The sequence below is a fragment of the Phyllobates terribilis genome, unplaced genomic scaffold, assembly GCF_046119375.1.
Source record: "Phyllobates terribilis strain yellow unplaced genomic scaffold, ASM4611937v1 Scaffold_11__3_contigs__length_659146591, whole genome shotgun sequence".
Lineage (NCBI taxonomy): Eukaryota > Metazoa > Chordata > Amphibia > Anura > Dendrobatidae > Phyllobates > Phyllobates terribilis.
The window spans coordinates 412,538,655-412,563,415 of NW_027362771.1; the positions used below are offsets into that span (position 1 = coordinate 412,538,655).

General features: G+C 42.4%; 1 protein-coding gene across 2 annotated transcripts in view; it reads left to right on the top strand.

Moving 5' to 3' along the window:
• GALK2 (galactokinase 2) overlaps positions 1-24,761 on the top strand; it is a 430,984-nt gene that overhangs the window by 62,828 nt on the left and 343,395 nt on the right. For both annotated transcript variants that reach the window (XM_073653081.1, XM_073653082.1), the window contains 2 exons: positions 1,000-1,090; positions 19,436-19,582. In XM_073653081.1, the coding sequence (XP_073509182.1) occupies positions 1,000-1,090; positions 19,436-19,582 (238 nt within the window). The remainder of the gene's footprint in view (positions 1-999; positions 1,091-19,435; positions 19,583-24,761) is intronic.

Here is a 24,761-nt window from a genome sequence, read left to right on the forward strand (position 1 = left end):
TTTAGACTGCAGGATTATCGTGGAATGAGCGTTCCCAGGAAGGATTATTCATGATAATAGTGCAGTGTTAATGAACTTTACCACTGTGTGATTCCTCAAAGCTATTATGCCAGCAGTCTGATGCAAAACGCTTTGAAAAATGTAAAAAAAAATTGCGCGATGTGAAGTTGGGGAATACATTTTGCAACTTTTGGTATTTTCAAGGCTGTTTCGGCAACTTCCACCAAAATGGCAACCCTGCCTGCTCATCTAATTCATGACGATCTGTGGCGTACCTTATGCCACAAATCGTACTCCAGTTACCGATCAAGGCGCACACCACTTTTAAGACCTTCATGATTCATTAACAGGCGCGCTTCTTTTAAGGAATCAGGTGTGTCTCACGCAACACGAAACCTCATCAAGACTGGCATGAGTAACGCCGTTCTTGATGAATTGGGGGCCTGAGATTGTATGGGTTTTAGTCAAAATGGAAAAAAAAATGTTTGGAATGAAAACCTTTTTGTCACCACTAAAGATTCTTCTGTGACTTTATAAGGTCGCGCCACTTATGAGTGGATTATGCTGCACTTTCTTTACTGAAGGGTATAGTGTGGAGCTGGTGCTACGGGCCCTGTATAGATGTAGTATTGCTGAATCCAATCTGACTTTGCGACAATCATTATTATACACTGTGCGGTTTGTAGATCTTCCGAAACTACAAGCTGCTAAGACTTATCTCTATATTTCTAGTGCAAGTATACTATGTATAAAAAAAATCTCCTATTCAACACTGTTTTTACATTTTTTTTACAATTCTGTTATTTAAAAACCTTATTGTTTTTAAGAAATCACCAAATACCTGCCTTTGTTTTATTTCACAAACTTGTCTCCAATTTACATCTTCCTGCTAGAACATATATTTTTCTTGACTGTGTTACCCTAATCTGCCAGGATGTGGCAACCAAGAGCTATGAAATGATCCTTTTCCCTGATTGTAACTTTTTCTTTTCTTTATAGAGACTTTTCCTTAGATCTCAATGACGTTCAGATTGATAAGATTAAACCTTTGTGGCACAGTTACTTTCTGTGTGGACTGAAAGGAATTCAGGTAAATAATACTATGAAAGATGCAATGATTTCTTCTGTTCAGCAGAACAGAACACATTTACTTTCAGAGGATTATAATGTGACATGTTTACTGTTATTTCTGTACGTTTATTAGAGATCATATGAATAGCTCACCATGCCGACATAATACATGCACCCTTGTAATGTAAGTGGATATGGAAGGAGTTAATAACATTAGAGAAGACTTAGTTTTGTGAAGGCATCCTGCTTTAATAATGAGCAGACCTTCAGCAAGCCCATCTGTGACATGTGCATGGGTAAACTCATTAAAAGCAATTGTCAGTCAGCATCCTATGATTCAACGATACAAATGACATCATTCCTAATAAGAAAATACACTGATTAAAATACTGGAAAACAGAGAGGTAATTGAGAACTTGGGTTCATGCAAATCTAGACTTTAATTTCCATGCTAGTCTTTGCAAAAGGAGGTCAAAAGCCCTGTAACATTCCTCTGATTGAAGATGACAACTCCCAAACTTAAGGAAAGATAAATTGCTACAGCCCCCATCTATCACAGTGACATGAGTTCTGAGTATCCTGCCTTGTATTCTGGCAATAATTTTCCAAGAATATATGATTGATTAGCATTTGCTTTAATAATGTGCTTTGAAGAGATATTTCAAGCATGCTCTAGAGACGAAAACTTAGATACTGTGAAAAAAAACTGCAGTATGGTGTGGTTATGTCTTCTATCTAAATGCTAAAAATTAAGATTTTACTTAGCATTATGCTTATCTTTGCTTCTTTTGCCAGCTTCAGCCCCACAGCACTTCCAATACTGCCTCATGTAACGGCATCTGGAGTGCACAGTTTGGGGTCAGCAACGTTACTGTGCTGTTGGTCTGAACTGTCACTCAATCAGGAGTGCCCTCCTTACTGCAATCAGGAGGCTGGGGAGCGCTGTGCTCCTGATTGAGTGTAGCATTGGAAGTGCAGTGAGACTGAATCTCACAAGAGAAGCAAACTGGGAGGTCTTGTGAGGACTGGTGGTTATGTTTGGGAGGCATTATGAGATTCGGTCAGAGATATGCAGTATCAAAGCAGGTTATGGACAAAATTTAACAATATTTAAAGGGAACCTGTCATCACGATTTAGTATGTTAAAATAAAAGTTTGTTAATAATGGCGCTGTTATATTGATTTAATAGATACCTGTAGGGAAAAAATCTGCATCCTGGTTTTTGTTTAATCCACGTTAGAAGTTTTGGTACAATATCCTCTTCATGCATCGGGACCGGACTTCTAACGTGAATTAAACAATTAGGATGCGGATTTCTTCCTTGCAGATATTTATTAAATCAGTATAAAAGCGCCGTTATGGGCATACATATTTTAACATCATAAATCGTGGTGACAGGTTCCCTTTAAAGGGACATTTCTGTAGTAGTATGTGACTGTCATATGGATTTTTTTAAAAGAAATATTGGCAGTTCACTTTTGTAGCATCATTTTTTTAAATCCCTGTGTGTAGATTACTTCCTATCATCAGCATCCTCCCTGCATGCACTATTATCACAGCAGTTAAGGAATCACTTTGCAGCTTTCGGTCTGACTTTAGGAGAAGATAAGGATGCTGAATGAATTAGAGCAGTCCACCTCCATCTGTAATTGTTACATCGTTATGTCACGGCAGTTCACACCACACAACAGAGCGGTAACCCAGCTTTTCCACTGCTCAGTTCAGAGCTGTTACTAGTTGGGCGCAAGCAGCAGGAAAGCACATGAAATAATATGTCATTGTTTTATTTGGTCTTAATCCTGCTGTTCTCCTGAATCTGTCCTTGCTTCATATCGGGTCTACGGATCTACCAACTTTGAGTATGTGTAGCGCCGGCGTCCCTGCCCTCTGCTAGGCAGGGACGCTGTTCCCCTCACCTCTCTGCTCCGTGCCCGGCGTCCTCCTCCCGCTCTGCTGGCAGCGCGCGCTCCTTCCCGGCCACTGTGCTTAGGGCGCGCGCGCGCGCTCTCCCTCCCTCTTAAAGGGGCCGCGCGCGCCGTCCTAAGGAGTCCCCGGCCAATGGCCGGAGGACTTCACCATATATAAGGCACCTCCTCCAAAATGGAGGTGCCCGAGCAATGTTGTTGCACTGTTCACTACTCTGCTTCAGCCCTCAGGTCCCGTTGCCAGTTACCTGCCAGATTCCTGCCAGCTTGCTGTCTTATTCCTGCCTGATATTCTGCTACCTGCCTGCTAGCCTGAGGTCCGACGGTCTGCCTTACTACTCCTGTCAGTCTGTCTAAGGACCAGCTTGCCCGCTCACCTGGGAGCGCACATCAACTACCTGCCTGCTTGCCTGAGGTCCGACGGTCTGCCTTCCAACTCTTGTCAGTCTGTCTATGGACCAGTTTGCCCGCTCACCTGGGAGCGCACATCTGCTACCTGCCTGCTAGCCTACCTGGAGGCTCTGCCGTCACGTGCTGTGACCACCTGCCTGTCCAGTGACTCCTGCCCGCTCACCTGGGAGCGCTCATCTGCTGCCTGTCTGCTAGCCTACCTGGAGGCTCTGCCGTCACGTGCTGTGACCACCCGCCTGTCCAGAGACTTCTGCCCGCTCACCTGGGAGCGCTCATCTGCCGCCTGTCTGTTGGTCTTCCTGGAGGCTCCGCCGTCACATGCTGTGACCACCCGTTTATCCAGAGACTCTCGCCTGCTCACCTGGGAGCTCACGTCTACCATCAGCCGCCACAGGTCGTACCAACCCTTTACCCAGAGACAGCCCCGGTCACTTGCCGTGACCATCTGCCCGTTCACCCAGAGACTGCCCAGGTCACTTGCCGTGACCATCTGCCCGTTCACCCAGAGACTGCCCCGGTCACTTGCCGTGACCATCTGCCCGTTCACCCAGAGACTGCCCCGGTCACTTGCCGTGACCATCTGCCCGTTCACCCAGAGACTGCCCCGGTCACTTGCCGTGACCATCTGCCCGTTCATCCAGAGACTGCCCCGGTCACTTGCCGTGACCTCCTGCCCGTTCTTCTAGAGACTGTCCCGGTCACCTGCTGTGACTGCCTGCCTGGTCGCCACCCGCTCCCTTACAAGGACCGCCCCCTTGTATAGTAGCTTAGAGGTTCCGCCTCCCAGACCCGTTACAGTATGGGGGAGCACAGTATGAGCGCTCGGCCTCCGAGTGTCCTCTGTGGGACGGGTGCTGGAGCGGAATCTGAACAACAATCTCACTGCCATTATGATGATACTACAGCCACACAGTGCACTTTGCAGTAGTGGCCCCGGTGACAAGCGTATGGGAGGCAGGTGGGGTTTGAGAGCTCTGAGTATGAACTGTCTTCTATATAGCCGGTGCTGTGAGAGCAGGAGTAGTCTGCACAGCGTTCTCACTGTGCCGAAGCAGCTCTTACTAAAAGAAGGCTGAGTTTACTATGAGATCTCTCAACACCTCCTTCTCAGCCCCTTTCTCCCCTATCTGCGTGATTGTCACCAGGACCACTCCTGTAAAGTGCTCTCTGTGGCTCTGGGATGATTAGAAGCACATTGAGTGCTGTGCAGACTCCCCTCCTGTACTCCAGGATACAGAGCGAGCTAACGGTGCTCGCCATATACTCAAAATTGGTTGACCCGGATATGGGGTACAGCCCTAACAACTGTTACCGCACAGCTCAGCATCCAAACTAACTAGAAAAAGTTTACTTACTCTTTAGCATAAGTTAAATATCAATTCTATTCAAAGGCGCGTACCTCTTAACAAATTTGTTGCATTTTGACCTGTCAAAGTAGCAGAAAGTCATATCTAGGTTTGCACTAGAAATGTGTGCTCTGTTCACTGATTTAAAAAAAAATCAAACACTGATGTGAAATACTGACCAAAATACTGCTGTGTGAACGTGGCCTAATGATGTCATCGTTCTGTACCAGCTTAGTGAAGTACGCGGCCAACGCTGGATTAGTGCAGAGATCTCTCTTTCACTGTGAGAGTGGCCAAGAAGGATTGTGGAATCCTGCTCTACATGCCGGGATCCCGCAACCTGGAAGTTTGGTCCGGACTTTGGTAGAAAGTTGAGTGCTTTCGGTGGAGGTAGGAAATTTTATATATTTTTATATATATATATATGTATGTATGTGTATATATAATAATATATAAATTCTATGTATGTATGGTATGCCTACTACATAGTTATACAAAGAAAATTCCCAAGTTGCCAAATAGCATGCATAATTAGCAATGGTGCACAGGGAGAAGTGCTGTGTGTTTGTATGTTTTAAATTAAATGACCCTTAATGTGTTTATATAAGCAGCAACTGAAAGTTAATAGCTAGAGAAGTTTTCTGTTTTATTTCTCTCTGCTTTGTGGGTCTGCAGCTCTGCAATTGATCCTTATAAAAATAACCACCCCAAACCAAACTAAAAAGCTGCAGTGCAAGCATGATTGCCTCTTTAACACAAACACGGCTTAAGGGGATCAGCTGTTGTATACTGGATACTGAGGTTTTAAGATAACACACATGAAGCAGGTGGGGTCTATCCTACAATGTTTGGGATATTGGGAACAGCGGAGCTGTACTCCCAAGCCAAGGCATGGCATTAACATAAGCTGTAACATTAGACATCTTTCTGAAAATAGCACATAACTCCGAATGGCATTCCTGTAACGGCCGTAGAATATAGATTGTTCTAGCATCTATCTGTAAACTGAAGATGGGGCGCTGAACAAAAGTGTAAAACTCTTCAGGACCTTTTTTTTCTGTCAAAGTAGGCATATTGGGACTTAATTTCTGCAGGACAAGTTGTATGTTTCAAGACAACCATTTTGGGGTACTTTTAATTTATTGAAGAGTTATTTCCTCAATGCCAATATATGCAGTATATATATTTTTTACAATGAGCAATATCCACATAAATATTGATAATATACACACATATCCCAATATAAAGTTTCTTTCTTGCATCTTTGTGTTTTTCATCTCTTTCTCTACTCCTGTACATTCTGCTTTATAGAGATGAATGGGCGGTCCCCTTCTAAATTTGCCATAACTACATTTCTCAGTAGCACACCTCTTCTCCTTTGTGCTGCAGACCCCTCTTTCTGATCTTCTGTGTCACTCCACTACTGATACTCCTTCGCCTCAATCTACTATGTAAATAAATTATAGCCTACTTTCCTGTATACCTTGTACCCTATGCATTTTATGTTCTGCTATATACAGCTAAATATCGACAATTGTAGTTTTACACTATAGATATGTTAGCCTGCATCAAGAAAAGCTCAGCTGTGCACCACTCTGTTCTGCTCTGGCTTCACAATTGTTACTTTAAAGTCTGCAGTGAATGCACAGCAGATCACATCACGGCTAAGCTGTGTTTGATGTTGGTTAACATATTGACAATGTAAAACTGCAAGTGCCGATCTATTGATGTATGTAGCATAACATAAAATCACCCATTTGATCTTCTTCCATAGACATTTATAGAGTGGCATTTGCACTTTTATGAAATTAATATGTTGGTTGTTCTTCTCTTTTCTCTGCTATGCCTTCATAATGGAGTTTGAAGTACCCATTGTGAAGGCACAACAATGTGGACTGGAGCGCAGCTGAGCTGTGCTTGATCCCAGCTAACGCATTTAAAACCGCAAGTCCTGATCTATAGATAAATATAGCAAAAGATAAAATCACCCATTTGATCTTTTTCCAAATACATCTATAGAGCGGGATTTGCGGTTTTACATACTGTATTTTTCGGACTATAAGACGCACTTTTTTGGTCCAAAATTTTGGAGGAAAGTGGGGGGTGCGTCTTATAGTCCGAATACTATATTATTGTATGGCCGCATGGTGGTGGGTGTGGGGGAGCGGCAGCAGGGGATCAGCGGGGCACAGGAGGCAGGAGCCGCGCCTGCTGCAGCCTACGCTGTGCCCGCTACTAAAGAAAATGAATATTCCCCGCTCCCCACTCCCATGGGCGTGGAGAGCAATGAATATTCATTTCTCTTAATAGCCGGCACACTGGAGCCGCAGCGCTGCTCCAGCTGCCGCTCTGTGGTCAGTGTGCCTGCTATTAAAGCTCATGAATATTTTCTACAACCCACTTGCATGGATTGTAGTGAATATCCATGGTCTTTAATAGCAGGCACACTGACCACAGAGCGGCAGCAGGAGCCGCGCTGCGGTACAGTGTGCCGGCTATTGAACAGACTGAATGGTCACTGGTCCCCACGCACAGAGTCCCGGCGTGGGGAGCAGTGACTATTCCAGCACAGCGTCTCACCCTGCCATGCGCGGCTCACACAGTGAGAGTGTCTGCAGCAGAGCGGGACAGCGTTGGAGGAGAGAGGAGGTGAGTATGAGTATTTTTTTTTTTTTTTAAGGCAGCGTGATGGGGACTCAGAGGGTGCCATACATACCAGGATGGGGGCTCAGAAGGTGCCATACATACCAGGATGGGGGCTCACAAGGTGCCATACATACCAGGATGGGGGCTCAAAAGGTGCCATACATACCAGGATGGGGGCTCAGAAGGTGCCATACATACCAGGATGGGGGCTCAGAAGGTGCCATACATACCAGGATGGGGGCTCAGAAGGTGCCACACATACCAGGATGGGGGCTCAGAAGGTGCCATACATACCAGGATGGGGGCTCAAAGGGTGCCATACATACCAGGATGAGGGCTCAGAGGGTGCCATGCATACCTAGATGGGGGCTCAGAAGGTGCCATGCATACCAGGATGGGGGCTCGGAGGGGTGCCATGCATACCAGGATGGGGGCTCAGAGGGTGCCATGCATACCAGGATGGGGGCTCAGAGGGTGCCATGCATACCAGGATGGGGGCTCAAGGGGTGCCATGCATACCAAGATGGGGTATAAAGAGGTGCCATGCATACCAGGATGGGGGATAAAGGGGTGCCATACATACCAGGATGGGATGGGGGCCACATATACCAGGAAGGAGGGGCCATACATACCTGGATGGAGGATATTAACAGAATTGGGGGACATTACCCCAATACCAGTGTCAGCAGCAGACCCCCTCCCCTATAACAGGGCATCATGACCACATTTTTTGCTTACATTTTTATTCTTATTTTCCTCCTTTAAAACCTTGGTGCGTCTTATGGTCCGGTGCGTCTTATAGTCCGAAAAATACGGTAATTGATATATTAGCTTTTTTTCACTACTCTTCACAATGGAGTTTGAAATGAAGTCACAGCAGAGTGGACTGGAGCGCAGTTGATCTGAGCTTGATGCTGGGTAACATATTTATTAGGTAAAAACGCAAATGTGAAGGCACAGAGGAGCAGGGTGCAAGTCGGTTTACAGTTGATATTTAATGTATTTAGAGTAACTTAATAATACAAGCATTCCTATGTATAGGGTAGTCGGGAGAGATAGCTGTGAACGATTGTTTGGCTGACCGTAATGTAATGTTTATGGAAACCCTGAACCTCTCGGCAGATTCGCTTCTGGGCCATATATTTTCCTTTTTTTTTTTTTTTAATGATTGTTTGAGCGACTCCAAAATACAATCCGTGAACTGCAATGTATCCCCTAATTGCCAGTTCTCATTTACCTATTCATAAATATGTTTGGCGGGTTCTCTTCAGTTAGGAAAATCCAATCATAGGATCCTAGGGGCCTAAAAGTTGCCAAAAGAGTCCCCAAATAGGAGGGTACATGTTTGTTTAGGATCTTGAATTTCTGTACAGGAAAGTATACAAAAACCAAACAGTTACTTATTTCAGTGCCTATGTTTTCCACATCTTTTTCTTGGAATATATATTTTCACTCTGTAGTAATAAAAAGGTACGAAGAAGGCTGCGTGGCAAAAGGAAGAAAAACGCAGTGTAAATTTACCCAAGTCCAATTTGATTCACCTTTGTTACACAAAACATAAGTCCAAGCTGGTTTTTACTGTACAGCCATTCCTACAGAAAAGCTGTATGCATAAAAAAATGTAACCGTTGATGCTATCTGCAGTGTGTTTACAGCGACAGGCACCAGGGAGTGTATTCAGTGGGCTGTGCAACACAACCACACATCAGAGAACTGCTATACTGGCAATTTTAACCTCTTAGATGCCGTGAATCAAAGATACTGTATATGTTCAAATCTGTGTTTTCTCCATTCAGAGCCTTTTTTTTGCAGATACCGGTATATTTGTCTAAAAAAAAATAATTCTAGACTTATCTATGGCTTCTAGTTACGAGCCTCGAAAAGTATGACAGAGCATATTTTATGAATTATTATAGCCTGTGTTTGAATCGGTCTACGGTTGGCAAAATTAGACTGCATAATACGCAGTCAGACAGGTTGCACAAATCAGTTCCTGGGAAATACGTAAAACAGTGTGAAAATTCTCTTAGTTCTCCAGAAAATGTATTTAAGCCGGAATCCAACTGATGATTAATTTAGCTAGAAATTATTTCTCAATTTTAGTGTCAGTACTAGTATGTGTTCCAGACTCAGACTGAAGCATTTACAGTCATTGCCGAAAGTGTTGGCACCCTTGAAATTGTTCCAGAAAATGACGTATTTCTCCCAGAAAATTATTGCAATTACACATGTTTTGTTATACATATGTTTATTTCCTCTGTGTGTATTGGAACAACACAAAAACAAGCAGAGAAAAAAGGCAAATTGGACATAATTTCACACTAAACTCCAAAAATGGGTCAGACAAAACTGTTGGCACCCTCAATTTAATATTTGGTTGCACACCCTTTGGAATAAATAACTGCAATCAATCACTTCCTATAACTATCAACACATTTCTTGCAACTCTCTACTGGAATTTTGGATCACTCTTCTTTTGCAAACTGCTTCAGGTCTCTCATATTTGAAGGGTGTCTTCTCCCAACAGCAATTTTAAGATCTCTTCACAGGTGTTCAATTGGATTTAGATCTGGACTCACTATTGGCCTCTTCAGAACTCTCCAGCACTTTGTTTCCATTTATTTCTTGGTGCTTCTTGAAGTATGTTTGGGGTCGTTGTCCTGCTCAAAGACCCATGACCTAGGACGCACACCCACCTTTCTGACCGTAATCCAGTGCCAGAGCCAGCAAAACAGCCCCAAAACGTCTTTCAACCTCCAAAATATTTGACTGTAGGTACTGTGCTTTTTTCATTGTAGGCCTCATTCTGTTTTCGGTAAACAGTAGAATGATGTGTTTTACCAAAAAGCTCTATCTTGGTCTTATCTGTCCACAAGACGCTTTTCCAGAAGGATTTTGGCTTACTCATGTACATTTTGGCAAACTGTAACTTTTTTATGTCTCTGTCAGGAGTGGGGTCCTCCTGGGTCTCCTGCCATATTTCATTCAAATATCAACAGGTAGTTTGCGCTGACATTAATGCACCCTGAGCCTGGAAGATAGCTTGAATTTCTTTGGAACTTGATTGAGGCTGCTTATCCACCGTCTGGCCTATTCTGCGTTGCAACCTTTCATCAATTTTTTTCTGCCATCCATGGCCAGAGACATTAGCTACATTGCCGTGGGTTGTAAACGTCTTGATTAATCAATGGACAAAGGAACATCAAGATCTCTGGATATGGACTTGTAACGTTAAGATTATTAATATTTTTCAACAATTTTGGTTCTCAAGTCCTCAGACAGTTCTCTTCTCCTCTTTCTGCTCTCCATACTTAGTGTGCCACACAAAAACACACAATGCAAGATTGAGTCAGCTTCTCCCCTTTCAGGTCTGATTTCCATATTGCCCACACCTGTTACTTGCCACATGTGAGCTTGAGCAAACATCACTTGCTTGAAACAAAGTCGTTTACCCACAATTTTGGAAATGTGCCAACAGTTTTGTCCAGCCCATTTTTGCGGTTTTGTGTGAAATGATGTCCAATTTTCCTTTTTTGTCTGTTTTTCTTGTATTGTATCTGGAACAATTTCAAGGGTGCCAACACTTTCGGCCATGACTATATATTAAAGGGAGTCTGTGAGCACAGAATTACTGTTCAAACATGTTTGTGTGTTTCAATACTAATAAAATTACTTCTATTATTACTATTATTTATTATTATAGCGCTTACATGTTTAAAAGGGGTATACATAGCGAACAACAAGTACACTAATTTGAACAAATCGAGTCAGCAGGAGGAGAGAGGTACATGAGGAGAGAGGACCCTGCCCTCGAGGGCTCACAATCTACAAGGGATGGGTAAGGATACAGTAGGTGAGGGCACAGCTAGTCGTGCCGCGGTATGGTGGAGCGAGGGTTACTGCAGGCTGTAGGCTTGTCAGAAGAGATGGTTCTTCACGTTCCTTTTGAAGACTCCCACGGTAGGCGAGAGTCTGATGTGTTGAGGTAGATCGTTCCAGAGTAGGGGAGATGCACGGGAGAAATCTTGTATGCGATTGTGGGAAGAGAAGATAAGAGGGGAGTAGAGCAGGAGATCTTGTGAGGATCAAAGGTTGCATGTAGGTATGTACCGGGAGACTAGGTCACAGATGTAGGAGACAGGTTGTGGATGGCTTTTGTATGCCATGGTTAGGGTTTTGAACTGGAGCCTCTGGGCAATGGGGAGCAAGTGAAGGGATTGACAGAGAAGAGAGGCCGGGGAATAGCGGGGGAGACAGGTGGATTAGTCGGGCAGCAGAGTTTAGGATAGATTGCAGGGGTGCGAGAGTGTTAGCAGGGAGGCCACAGAGCAGGAGGTTGCAGTAGTCGAGGCCAGAGATGAAGAGAGCGTGTATTAGTGTTTTGCAGATTCATGGTTGAGGAATGTGCGGATCTGGGAAATATTTTTGAGTTGGAGTCGGCAGGAAATGGAAAGGGCTTTATTATGAGGTTTGAAGGAGAGATCACAGTCAAGGGTTACCCCCGAGGCAGCGAGCTTGCGGGACTGGGGAGAGTGGACAGCCATTGACTTTGATAAAAAGGTCAAATGGGGGAGGGTTGAAAGAGCTGGTGGAAAGATGATGAATTCAGTTATATCCATATTAAGATTTAGGAATCTAGTAGAGAAGAAAGATGAAATAGCGGATAGGCATTGTGGGATTCTGCTTAGTAAGGCGGTGATATCAGGTCCAGAGAGGTAGATCTGTGTGTCGTCAGCATAGAGGTGATAATGAAAGCCGTGAGACTCTATGAGCTGTCCCAGGCCGAAGGTGTAGATGGAGAATAGCAGGGGTCCTAGAACTAAGTCTTGGGGGACACCGACAGATAGGGGGCGAGATGAGGAGGTGGTGTGTGAGTGGGAGACACTGAATGTCCTGTCTGTTGGGTAGGAGGAAATCCAAGATAGGGCCAAGTGTGTGTGATGCCGAGAGATGAGAGAGTCTGTAGTAAGAGGAAATGGTCTACTGTGTCGAAGGCAGATGACAGGTCAAGAAGGAGAAAGAGTAGTGTCTCTTGGATTTGGCGTTTAGTAGGGTGTTGATGACTTTAGTCAGGGCAGTATCAGTAGAATGGTGCGGTCGGAAGCCAGATTGGAGGCGGTCAAAGAGGGAGCAGGAGGAGAGGTGGGAGGACTGCTCAAGATGGACGTGTTGTTCCAGTGGTTTTGAAGCATAGGGGAGAAGTGATATGGGGCGATAGCTAGACAGAGAGGATGGGTCAAAGGATAGCTTTTTGAGGATGGGTGTGATCAAGGCATGTTTGAAGCATGAGGGGAAGACACCAGTTGTTAGTGACTTCTATAACAATTATTGCCTATCTTTTTAATACTGATGTTTAGGGTATAGAGTGGGCAAAATAAGTATTTGATACACTGCTGATTTTGCCAGTTTTCCCACCTAAAAATATTAGAGAGGTCTGTAATTTTTATCGTAGGTACACTTCTACTGTGAGAGACAGAATCTAAAAATATAAAACAGAAAATCATGTTGTATGATTTTTAAATACACTGCTCAAAAAATTAAAGGGAACACTTAAACAGAATATAACTCCAACTAAATCAAACTTCTGTGAAATCAAACTGTCCACTTAGGAAGCAACACTGATTGACAATCAATTTCACATGCTGTTGTGCAAATGGAATAGACAATAGATGGGAATTATTGGCAATTATCAAGACACCCTCAATAAAGGAGTGGTTCTGCAGGTGGGGACCACAGACCACATCTCAGTACCAATGCTTTCTGGCTAATGTTTTGGTCACTTTTGAATATTGGTTGTGCTTTCACACTTGTGGTAGCATGAGACAGACTCTACAACCCACAGAAGTTGCTCAGGTAGTGCAGCTCATCCAGGATGGCACATCAATGCGAGCTGTGGCAAGAAGGTTTGCTGTGTCTGTCAGCATAGTGTCCAGAGGCTGGAGGCACTACCAGGAGACAGGTCAGTACACCAGGAGATGTGGAGGGGGCCGTAGGAGGGCAACATCCCAGCAGCAGGACCGCTACCTCCGCCTTTGTGCAAGGAGGAGCAGGAGGAGCACTGCCAGAGCCCTGCAAAATGAGCTCCAGCGGGCCACAAATGTGTATGTGTCTGCACAAACTGTTAGAAACCGACTCCATGAGGGTGGTATGAGGGCCCGACGTCCACAGATTGGGGTTATGCTCACAGCCCAACACCGTGCAGGACACTTGGTATTTGCCACAGAACACCAGGATTGGTCGCCACTGGCGCCCTGTGCTCTTCGCAGATGAAAGCAGGCTCACAATGAGCACATGTGACAGAGTCTGGAGACGCCGTGGAGAGCGATCTGCTACCTGCAACATCCTTCAGCATGACTGGTTTGGCAGTAGGTCAGTAATGGTGTGGGTTGGCATTTCTTTGGAGGGCTGCACAGCCCTCCATGTGCTCGCCAGAGGTAGCTTGACTGCCATTAGGTACCGAGATGAGATCCTCAGACCCCTTGTGAGACCATATGCTTGTGCGGTTGGCCCTGGGTTCCTCCTAATGCAGGACAATGCCAGACCTCATGTGGCTGGAGTGTGTCAGCAGTTCCTGCAAGATGAATGCATTGAAGCTATGGACTGGCCCGCCCATTCCCCAAACCTGAATCCGATTGAGCACATGTGGGACATCATGTCTCGCTCCATCCACCAACGTTGCACCACAGACTGTCCAGGAGTTGGCGGATGCTTTAGTCCAGGTCTAGGAGGAGATCCCGCAGGAGCCCATCCGCAACCTAATCAGGAGCATGCCCAGGCGTTGTAGGGAGGTCATACAGGCACGTGGAGGCCACACACAATACTGAGCCTCATTTTGACTTGTTTTAAGGACATTACATCAAAGTTGGATCAACCTGTAGTGTTTTTTCCACTTTAATTTTGGGGGTGACTCCAAATCCAGGCCTCCATTGGTTAATAAATTTGATTTCCAGTGATGATTTTTGTGTGATTTTGTTATCAGCACATTCAACTTTGTACAGAACAAAGTATTTAATGAGAATATTTCATTCATTCTGATCTAGGATGTGTTATTTGAGTGTTCCCTTTATTTTTTTGAGCAGTGTATTTTGTGGTATTCGTAGGCTGTTATATATTTTTAGATTTTGGAATTTCCTTCTTAGACTATGTTCTCGTGTTGCATTTTTGCTGCTTTTACCCATAGAAAGCAATGAGTAAGTGCAAAAAAGCTGCCAAAATGCGGCAAAAAACCTCATCAGTTTTTGCAGCATTTTTAGTGAAAAAAGCATGTACAGCAGGATGTGAAACGCATTTATTTTTTTGATTTTTCCAAGTTTAAACCAAAATGTCTTGGTGTCTTCACCTGACCCTGGCAGTTAGGATTAGTACAGTTTAACCCCTTTAAAGCCCATGACGTACTAATACGCCTCTGTGCCCTGGGACTTAAGAGCCTGACCCGTATTAGTACGTCATCGCGATCGCGCGCGCGCACACAGGCTGTGCGGGCGCGATCGCCGCCGGGTGTCAGCTGATTGTCACAGCTGACACCCGGTGCTATGTGCAGGGAGCGGTCCCGCACCGCTCCTGGCACATTAACCCCCGCAATGCTGCGATCGAAGTCGATCGCAGCATTTCGGTGGCTAAGGGGGGAGGTGATCGGTATACTCCCTCCTCTTCCGGTCTCCAGCGCTGTCTGCCACGGCTTCCCGGGTGTTGCCATGACGACCCGATGTCGCCATGACAACATCCGGGTCACCAGACAGCAGGAAGATTGTTTGGTCATGCGCAGTACATGACCAAACAATCTTATCACTGTGCAGCGCTGACTGCCTGCATAGCACAGGGATGGTGCTCCATCCGTATGCTATGCAGGCGATCAGAATAAAAAAAGTGAAAGTTCCATAGTGGGACAAAGTAAAAAAGCAAAAAAACTCTCAAAGTGAAAAAAAAAATTAAATAAAAAAAAAATATATAATAAAAAAAATAATCCACTAAATATAATGTACCCATCAAAAAATATTATTATGAAAAAAACAAAAGCAAACAAAAGTACACATATTTGGTATCGACCTGACCTATAAAACTGTCCCACTAGTTAACCCCTTCAGTGAACACGGTAAAAAACTAAAACTAAAAAACGAAGCAAAAAACAATGCTTTATCATCATACCGCCAAACAAAAAAATGGAATAACACGCAATCAAAAAGACAAATATAAATAAAAATGATACCGCTGAAAACGTCTTCTTGTCCCGCAAAAAACAAGCCGCCATCCAGCTCCATCATCCGAAAAATCAAAAAGTTATAGCTCTCAGAATAAAGCGATGCAAAAAAATTTTTTTTTCTATAAAATAGCTTTTATTGTGTAAAAGCGCCAAAACATAGAAAAACGATATAAATGTGGTACCGCTGTAAACGTACTGACCCGAAGAATAAAGCTACCTTATCAATTTTACCACACGCGGAGTAGAATAAAAAAATAGAAAAAAACAAAACAATTCCTGAATTGTTGGTTTTTGTTTATTCTGCCTCCCAAAAGCTGGAATAGAAAACGATCAAAAAATGGCACGTGCCTGAAAATGGCACCAATAAAAACGTCAACTCATCCCGCAAAAAACAAGCCGTCACATGACACTGTAGGCCAAAATATGGAAAAATTATAGCTCTCAAAATATGGCAATGCAAAAACTAGATTTTACAAAATATGTGTCTTTTAGTGTGTGACAGCTGTCAATCATAAAAACCCGATATGATTCTGGTATCTCTGTATTCGCACCGACCCGAAGAATAAGGTCGTCTAATCACTTATACCGCACGAGGAATGGCGTAAAAAATAAACGCTAGGGCTGGGGTTGGGGTTAGGGTTGTGCTAATGTTAGGGATGGGGTTAGGGTTGTTGTTTTTTTTCAAAAGTAAAAAAAAAAAAGATGACGATATGGCAACTAGTGTTGAACGCAAGTGCTCGCTACTTGAGTTTGCATCGGGTGCTCGGGTATGCACTGAGTATCGCGGGTGCTCAAGTCTCCGTCCCATATGCTTCGCGGCCAAAAATAAGTCGCGGGGATTGCCTGCCATGCACGAGCGATCCCCGCATGTTTTTTTTGGGGTGTCTAATAACCATGAAACATGCCGGCGGGGACTCGAGCATTTCACTTGAGCACCCGTGATACATGGTGCATACCGGAGTACCCGATGCAAACTCAAGTAGCGAGCACTTGCGCTCAAGACTAATGACAACTTATTCAATATGATGACCTAATGTCATCAAATTCTGTGTCGTACCTCTGGGTTCAAAATGTTCACTATACCCCTTGATAAAATCCTTGAGGGGTGTAGTTTCCAAAATGGGGTCACTTGTGGGGGGTTTCAACTATTTAGGCACATCAGGGGCTCTCCAAACGCGACATGGCGTCCGCTCTCGATTCCAGCCAATTTTGCGTTCAAAAGTCACACAGTGATCCTTCCCTTCTGAACTCTGCCGTGCGCCCAAACACTGTATTTTCCCCACATATGGGGTATTGGCGTACTCAGGAGAAATTGCACAAAAGTTTTTGGGGTCCATTTTCTCCTCTTACCCTTGTGAAAATTAAAAAATTGGGGCTAAAACATCATTTTTGTGGAAAAAGTTTGATTTTTTTATTTTCACGGCTCCATGTTATAAACTTCTGTAAAGGACTTGCAGGTTCAAGGTGGTCACCACACATCTAGATAAGTTCCCTGAGGGGGCTAGTTTCCAAAATGGTGTCACTTGTTGGGGGTTTCCACTGTTTAGGCACATCAGGGGCACATCTGCTAATTATTCAAGCAAATTTTACAATCAAAAAGTCAAATGGCGCTCCTTCCCTTCCGAACCTTGCCGCGCACCCAAACAGTGGTTTTCCCCCACATATGGGGTATCTGCTAACTCAGGAGAAATTGCACAACAAACTGCATAGTGCAATTTCTTCTGTTACCCTTATGAAAATGCAAAAGTGGGGGCTGAAAAACATTTTTGTGGGAAAAATGTGAAAATTTTATTTTTACAGCTCAATGTTATAAACTTCTGTAAAGGACTTGCAGGTTCAAGGTGGTCACCACACATCTAGATAAGTTCCCTGAGGGGTCTAGTTTCCAAAATGGTGTCACTTGTGGGGGGTTTCCACTGTTTAGGCACATCAGGGGCTCCCCAAATGTAACATGGCGTCCGCTAATTATTCAAGCAAATTTTAAATTCAAAAAGTCAAATGGCGCTCCTTCCCTTCCGAACCCTGCCGTGCGCCCAAACAGTGGTTTTCCCCCACATATGGGGTATCTGCTTACTCAGGAGAAATTGCACAACAAATTTTGGGGTCCATTTTTTCCTGTTACCCCTGCGAAAATAAAAAAAAATTGGGTCTAAACTAACATTTTTGTGAAAAAAGTTAAATGTTAATTTTTTTCTTCCACATTCCAAAAATTCCTGTGAAGCATCTGAAGGGTTAATAAAGTTCTTGAATTTGGTTTTGAGCACCTTGAGGGGTGCAGTTTTTAGAATGGTGTCACTTTTGGGTATTTTCTGTCATAAAGATCCCTCAAAGTGACTTTAAATATGATGTGGTCCCTAAAAATATGGTTTTGTAAATTTTGTTGGAAAAATGAGAAATCGCTGGTAAACTTTTAAACCTTATAGCTCCCCAATAAAAAAAAATGTTGGTTCCAACATTTATTTATTAACTATTTTGTGTGACATATCTCTATGATTTAAGGGCATAAAATTCAAATTTTGAAAATTGCTAAATTTTAAAAAATTTTGCCAAATTTCCGTTTTTTTTCACAAATAAACGCAAGTGATATCAAAGAAATTTTATCACAATCATGAAGTACAATATGTCACGAAAAAACAATCTCAGAATCAGGGGGATCCGTTGAAGCGTTCCAGAGTAATTACCTCATAAAGTGACAGTGGTTAGAATTGTAAAAATTGGCCTGGTCATTATCGTGCAAACCACCTTGGGTTGTAAAGGGGTTAATTAAATTAGTGATATGTGTGAAAGTAAAAAATGCCTGACCATCTCAATGCCAGACCAATGTGTGAAATTGAACAATACCTGACCAACTCAATGGCCCTGACCAATGTGTGAAAGTAAACGGTGCCTGACCAACTCAATGTTCTGCCAATGTCTTAGGTAAACTACGCCTGACCAATTCAACTCCCCCTCTGTTTTTACATTTGCAATTGTGTATTTTTTCATGAATTCATATGAACTTTTTTGTTCAGAATAGTCACTATTTTTTCAGACATAAAAACTTTTTTCACAAAATAATTTTATGGAATTACCTTTTTTTTCAAAACTGTTTCATGGTTTCATATACATCTTGCATTGGTGGCATAACACCTTGCATTGTTCATGCTTGTTTGGTGGAAGCAAAGCTGAAATTTAGGATCCTGAAAAACGCCAAAAAAGCTACTAGAAAAGCAGCAAAAAAACAGCAAAACCCGTTTTTTGTCTGCAGCTTTTTTTTTTTTTTTACTGCCAAGAAATCATGTTTTGACTGCAGACAAAAAGCAACTAAAAAGCAACGTGTAAACTTAGCCTCATGTAGGTTTTGTTACATAGCAAAAATCAGCTGACAGATTCCCTTTAAAGAGATCAAGGCAGTGTTGTACTACTGTAAGTGAAGTATGATACATTCAAAGCCCATGTGCAACAAACAGTTTCCTGTGTTTCCCAGGAATGTGAGTATGTTTGACTTCGTCTCTAAGGTTTGGTCCTATAGTATTCCTGTGACTTCTGTATAGGTTTCTTATGAAACACTTAAGGGTTTTATTTCTTTTAACTGCAGAATATGATAGTTTTAGTGTTAATATATCAGGGAACATTCATGAAGCTTCTTGTATAAACTTTGACAAATTTTTGCTTCTGTCTCTCTGTCCTTGCCATTTTTCTAAAAAGTATTTGGGAATCGGTCTATCATACGCCAGTCTTAGGTAAATGTGCCCCATTGTATTATCAGTTGCCTCTTGTATGCAGTTAGGGTATTCTGTGTTCATTTCCTTGTTTTATTATTTTTTATGATTCATATGAACTCTATATTTTCAAGGAGCACTTCAGTCTGGATGGACCTAAAGGGATGAATTGCATGGTGGATGGAACCATTCCCCCAAGTTCCGGCCTATCAAGTTCAAGTGCCTTGGTTTGTTGTGCAGGACTTGCCACCCTCACGGCTAACAGGAAATCTCTTTCCAAGGTACTGCTTAATGCATGTTGTTTTGTAGAAAGTACACAATAAATGAGTTTTGTACATACAGTGGCGTGTAAAAGTTTGGGCCCCCCTGGGCAAAATTACTGTTATTGTGAACAGTTAAGCAAGTTGAAGATTAAATAATCTCTAAAAGGCCTAAAGTAAAAGATGACATATATTTTTCATCTTTTACATTATAAAAATTACAAAATGGAAAATGGCCCAATGCAAAAGGTGTATGTTGAAAAAAAAAAGGGCACAGAATTTTAGGGAAAGAATATTCCGCCAACCATTAAGCATGAGAGTGGATCAATCATGCTTTGGGGTTGTGTTGCAGCCAATGGCACGTGGAACATTTCCCGGATAGAGGGAAGAATGGATTCAATGAAATTTCAACAAATTCTTGATGCAAACATAACACCATCTGTAAAAAAGCTGGAGTTGAAAAGAGGATGGCTTCTACAAATGGATAACGATCCTAAACACACGTCAAAATCCACAAAAGAGTACCTCAAAAGGCGCAAGCTGTAGGTTTTACAATGGCCCTCACAGTCCCCTGATCTGAACATCATTGAAAATCTGTGGCTAGACCTCAAAATAGCAGTTCGTGCAAGACGACCCAGGAATCTCACAGAACTGGAAGAATTTTCAAAGGAAGAATGGATGAAAATCCCTCAAACAGGAATTGAAAGACTCTTGGCTGGCTACAAAAAGCGTTTACAAGCTGTGATGCTTTCAAAAGGGGTTGTACCAGGTACTAGGCAGGGTGCCCAAACTTTTGCATCAGCCTATTTTCATTTCTGTAATTTTTTTAAAATGTAAAAGATGAAAATATTTTCTTTTTTTGCCTAAAATACAAAGGAAATGTGTTATCTTTAACTTCAGGCCTTGTAGAAATCATTTCATCCTCCACTTTCTTAACTGTTCACAATAACTGTAATTTTGCCCAAACTTTTACATACCACTGTAAGTTTATAAATGAAACACTAACCCCTTCTCGACAATGGCCAATTTTGTTTGCGTCGCTATTTTTTGAGTGAGACCCATGACGTTTTTATTTTTCTATCCGCTGAGCTATATGAGGGCTTGATTTTTTTTTTCTTTTCTTTTTGATCGTTTCATATTCAGGTTAATTATTTTTTTATTTTGATAGGTTAAACTTTTGCAGATGTGGTGATAATAAATATATATTTTTTTATTTTTAAGTTGGATGATTACATTTTTAAAATTAAATTTTTCATATTAAAAACGTTTATTTTTATTGCCTCCAAAGAACACAACCATATTGCAGTGTATAGCGAAAATGGTGATATCCTATGAAGCTCATCCACAGTCTGGGGATTCATCTGAGGACCTAGATGATAGCCATGAAGGCCTTCTGCAGGCCTGGCTGCAATAACAACACATCAGCACCCTGTGATTGTGTTGGCTATCGCGTCCTTTAAATACAGCTGTCAGTGATTGGCAATGGCATTTAAGTGGTCAAATGGCAGCGATTGTAGAAGCAGATGCTGGTTGTTTTAACAACAGTGTAAAAACACAAAAAAAGACCATTCCTGAATTGCTGTTTGATTACTCTGTCTCCCAAAAATCACAATGTAAAGCAATTAAAAACTAATGTAGCCCCAAATGGTAAAAATAAAAACTCATTCCACAATAAAAGCCCCCATTCAGTTCAGTTCTGTCATCTTTCAACGTTACTAGTAGCTCAAAGGCACTGGAAAATCGACATGGCTCCCAAAAACAAATCTAATAAAATCCACGCTCCCCAAGACAAATTGACCCTATTTTTTGAACCTCGCAATGTGCCCAAACCCCAGTTAACATTCACATGTATGGCATTACTGAACACTATCCTGCCTTCTACTGTGTGGTCCTGTGTGCAGCAAGAAGCTGCTGGTTACAGGAAAGGGGAAGAGAAAGCACCTGCACTCACTGACAGTGTGTACTCTCAGCTCCTGCAGTGTCAGTGAGTGCAGGGCTGAGAATTGGATCCAGACATTGCTCTAAAGCGAGCACTGTCAATCAGCATAAGGGGAAGTTCAGATGGTTATAATTGAGGGCGCAGTATGATGCACTGAGCCCTTGGCCATGCCAAGGGTGCACCAAGGACCCATATTTACATATCCAATAAAATGGTTGTTATGTAAAACAAAATAATATACAAAGAAAAGAACACAGCAGCACTCTGTAAGCACTAATATGTATCTAAACATTGAGTATATTAAATATAAACTGCATTACTGATATATAGAATATATAAAATGAAGGTATTTGGGGCATAATTTGGTCTATTCATGTGTGCCCACCAGCCATGACAAGGTGCATCTTTCTATGGTAGGACTCTAATGCTAATATTTATCACACATGCCACTCCTGGGCTAAAAGCCTACAGGTTTAAAGGACTGATGCAGCCCCGATAAAAAAAAAAAAAAAACCCCAAACCCCCCCCCCCCCCAAAAAAAAAACCGCTGTAAGCTCAGTCAAATATGGAAGCAGTCACCACCTCCAAACTGACCAACACCTCCTAACATAATACAGCAAGTGTGAACAGGTACAAAACTGCTATGACTGCCATGATAAAAACAAAAGAATACAGCAGCACTCTGTATGCTAATATTCACTTTGTACCTGTTCACATGTGCTTTATTCTGTTAGTAGGTGCTGGTCCTTTTTGTTGTAAAACAAAATATGTAAAAATTACACTACAGGCATTATTTTTAGGTGCAAAATCTCCTATTTGAATGTTTAAATGTTTTAGTTTTGGGAATGACATACATACTTTAAAAATTTGGTGCTACGGCAACATTTTACTGGAATGCACGTAATTTATAATGTTCTCGTCCAAATGGTATAAATTTTTGTGAAACATCTGTAGGTTCAGAATGGTAATTACACCCCTAGATTAATTTTTTGAGGGTTGTAGTTTCTAAAATGTGTTGCTTGTTGGGGATTTCTGCTGGTTCAGCACTTTGGGGCTCTACAAATGGCTCATTCCATTTCAAGTGATCCAAATCTGAAATTTTTTAACAGATATCTTAGGATATTTATTTTCTTTGGTGTTTTTTGAAGTGCTGCTTTAGTGAATTGAAAAAAAGTTTTGAATTTTTATCTTCATTAGATACTGTTTTATAGATTTCTAAAGTTTTGAAAAAACCTGAATTTTGGGTTTGTATGACTTTACATTTGTTATCGTATCTCGGGCTAGAATTAAGATAAAGAGATGGGAGAGGCACCATTTTGTTCAGAATTGTACAGGCTTTAATTTGATATACCACAAGACTGTTTGTTGATATTTTGTTTTTGAGGAGTCAAATTCTAAATTTTGATGGACGATTTTGGAAAAATTATGCTAGAAATTTTTCAAAAAAATGCATATGTGTTACTTGTGTTTTTGGTTATATTTGTTCAGGGATTCAAGTTGGGATCTCTGTATTATCATATTTCGAAGCGTGATTTTCTTAATGCAGTCTCATCCTAATCATATGTTTAATGCTAACTTAAAAGAATCAATATTTATAACACCTTTTTCAATATATATGTAACTTTTTTTTTATTATTATTACGTCACTAGGCGTGTCCTTTTTCAAGTTTTTAAAAAGAATAATACAGTAGTTAAATCATCAAGCTATAAAATAAAGCAATATGAACTAGTCTTAAACAATTAGTAGTAAGTCTTTATACTGACCTTTTATCATCAGTTTGTCTTTTGTACTGGGTGAAATGTAATCTTGTCTGCAATCTCTTACTAACAATGGCCGTTTCCTTTTGTGTAAGAGTATAGGCCCCGTCACACTAAGCGATATCGCTAGCGAGATCGCTGCTGTGTCACGGTTTTGGTGACTCACCAGCGACCTCACCAGCGATGTCGCTACGTGTGACACTTTGCAACGAGCAGGCCCCTGCTGTGAGGTCGCTGATCGTTGCAAAGTGTCCTGGACCATTTTTTGGTCGTTGGCCTCCCGCTGGCCAGCACACATCGCTGTGTGTGACCAGCGGGACCAACGATCTGGCTGGTAACCATGGTAAATATCGGGTTACTAGGGGCACGCGCGCACTTAGTAACCCGCTGTTTACCATAGATACCACTCTGCTACGGTGAGCGGAGGCTCCAGCGCACCGTAGCAGAGTGGTATCCATGGTAAACAGCGGGTTACTAGGGGCACACGCGCACTTAGTAACCCGATATTTACCATAGTTACCAGCCTGCTCCTGCTTAAGCAGCAGGCTGGTAACGGGAGCAGGACATCGTGGAACGATTCTTTCCACGATATCGCTGCTCCCCTCATCGCTGGTGAGTCTGCCTGTTTGACAGCTCACCAGCGATGTATTAGCGATGCAGCAACGATCCCTGACAGGTCGTATCGTTGTCGGGATCGCTGCTGCATCGCTTAGTGTGACGGGGCCTTTAGTCCGGCTGTTATGGGGTTAATCTCTGATTTTTGTTTACTTTTATAATGTCTGGTTTTCTTGGATACACAAAGGACAGTGATGGACCAGAAGGTGCAGAAAAGGGGAGACATTGCACAAGAGAGACACCGCAGGGACCAGCCCCTGAAACGAGTGTCACTGCTGCTTCGTTTCAGGGCGGCAAATTAAGCAAGAGGCGTGTCGGGATGTCACAGCCCCCTCCCCTTCAATGACGCTTCGTTTCAATGCGGAAAGGGAAGTGACAGCAGTTTCAGCCAGCAAATGACGAGTCGTTTGAGTATCCCATCATGCACTGAGGATTCTCAAACAAATCGTCATGGAAAGTGGGTAATATAAACAGAACCCTAAGTTGCAGTACAGAGTAAATAGTAGGGAATTTTACCATGACTTGAAATTACAAAAGTTATTAGTTTTTAAGATGCATTCATTGAAATTTACTTTTGGGTTTCGGACTAACTTTTTAAGGACTATCAGCCGGTCTCAAACCGTTCTACAAAGTATTCTGCACTCTTAGAAACAATGTCAAAAGTCCATCTGTCACCAGATATCCACTGTCTATAAGTTATACTATCTACCATAGCCTCTTAGAGATGCTTTTATCTTTTTCTTGGAGATCCATTACTAGAGGACATTTTTTTGCAGATATTTAGGTGACCTTTTGAACTCTTTTCTGGACACATTATTTCAAACCCATACTTTGTAATCTTTAAGGCTGGACTCACCAAACTGAATATTTTTCAGCTTACCTCCTTCA